The following is a 1,640-nucleotide window of genomic DNA, read 5'->3' as shown; positions in this document are numbered from 1 at the left end:
CCCTCCCCCCGCGCACCCGCTCAGCCCTGCCGCCCCGCCCGGCTGCAGCGGTCCTGGAGCAGCCGGCCGGCCTGAGCGCCCCTCGCAGCCGCACGGTCGTTCTCCACTGCCCGCCGCCATGGACGTGTACCCCCCGCGCGGGCTGGGGATGCCTCGCCTGCGGCCCCCCGGCGGCTCCAGCCGCGGGTCGCCCTTCATCAGGTACGCAGGGCCCGGGCCGAAGAGGGGCGGCCGGGCCGGGGGTTGCGGGCTGGCGGGGTCCGGCGACGCCTCTCGCCGCAGGGCGTGGCCCGACATGGCTTCCTCGCGGGCCGTTCTCCCCGAAACGGCTCTCTGGGGAACGTTAACCCAGGAACAGGGCCCTCTGTAGAGACTCCGACAATGGCTTCTCTATAGACCATCTCACAACGACTCCCTTGTAGAGACCCCCTACTATGACATCTTCACCCTATAGATCGTTTTTCCCAGGAAAGATTTCCCTGTAACGAACCAGCGCAGTGGCTTTCCTATAGATACCCCGCTTGCTTTCCCTATAATATGTTTCTTCCAGAAACGGCTACCTATGGAGACCCCATACACACAACAATAGATCCCCTGTATAGAACGCCGAGTGAGTTTCCCCAGAAACGCCTTACCTATAAAGACCCCCTACCGCAGATCCCCTCTAGAGGCTTCCCCCTTGACTGTGGCTTCCTTAAAGAATGCCCCCCACCCCCACACCCCGACAGCAGCTCCCCTACTGCGCGTTTCCCCACCCTGCTTCGCGGCTCCCCCTCACTTCATAATAGAGAGCTCAGGTTAAGGGGAGGTGGAGGTCATTAGGGACGCAGAAGAGAAAGCCATCTGGATGGAGATGGCAAAGAGGCACAGAACCCCCGAAAGTGGTGGGCGCCTGGCCCCTAATCCTAGAGACAGCCTCCAGTGGCTTCAGGATAGGGAGGGTACTGGGGAGGGCTCCACCCCCGTCCCCTTTCGCCTCATCGATGTAGGAAGATCCGTTTCCTATTTCTGCTCCCAGTGCCTTTGGGTCTGACCTTGATAGTCTGGGCATTGTTTGCGATTGGAAGTGGTGTGTGGCTGCCAGCGGGATGTGGAGGCTGGAATGATGGAGGGGTTGCGGCGGAAACCGTTGAGAGGGAAGGAGAGAGAGAAGGAAAGAAATGAGCTTTGGTTTGCTAAACTGTCATTAGACCAAAAGAGGCCTTTTGTTTGCTTTTTCTTTATTCTGGGCACTTAGTAAGGCAAGTATGGTACTTTAACCTTGAAAGGAGATTGTCAACTTACATGTTAGGACGACTTTACCTATATTCTTTATGGTACTTAGGGCATTGTATTTTAGCTTTTTGTTAGCCAGTCTGTTTTTTGCTTTGTTTTTAACTAGACCAAGTTCATGGAAAGCGAGAACTAAATCTTAGAACCCTGTTCCTGTCTTATTTCTCCAAATCTCCGCCTGCAATTAATACACGTTTGTCGAATGAATAAAGGTTAGGGTAGATGGGGCTAGATACTGATGAAACCATGCATTCAGGAGTCCTAATATGCTTCTTCATCAACTCCACTGCAGCAGGTTAGGGTTAATTTGCTTCTTATTTGACAGGTGATGGCGTTTGAACTGCTGGTTGGCTCTTCAGTGGGATGCC

The 1,640-nt window shown here is 55.0% G+C and overlaps 1 protein-coding gene across 1 annotated transcript in view; it reads left to right on the top strand.

Annotated features, from left to right (window-relative positions):
* Window positions 1–1,640, top strand: part of DNAAF9 (dynein axonemal assembly factor 9) — a 139,879-nt gene that overhangs the window by 249 nt on the left and 137,990 nt on the right. Inside the window, exon 2 of the mRNA XM_023737560.1 lies at window positions 25–201. Within this exon, the coding sequence (XP_023593328.1) occupies window positions 25–201 (177 nt within the window). The remainder of the gene's footprint in view (window positions 1–24; window positions 202–1,640) is intronic.

Source organism: Trichechus manatus, unplaced genomic scaffold (genome assembly GCF_000243295.1).
Source record: "Trichechus manatus latirostris isolate Lorelei unplaced genomic scaffold, TriManLat1.0 scaffold00104, whole genome shotgun sequence".
Taxonomy (NCBI): Eukaryota; Metazoa; Chordata; class Mammalia; order Sirenia; family Trichechidae; genus Trichechus; species Trichechus manatus.
Note: the sequence above shows the minus strand (reverse complement) of the source record. Positions and strands in the feature narration are given on the sequence as shown.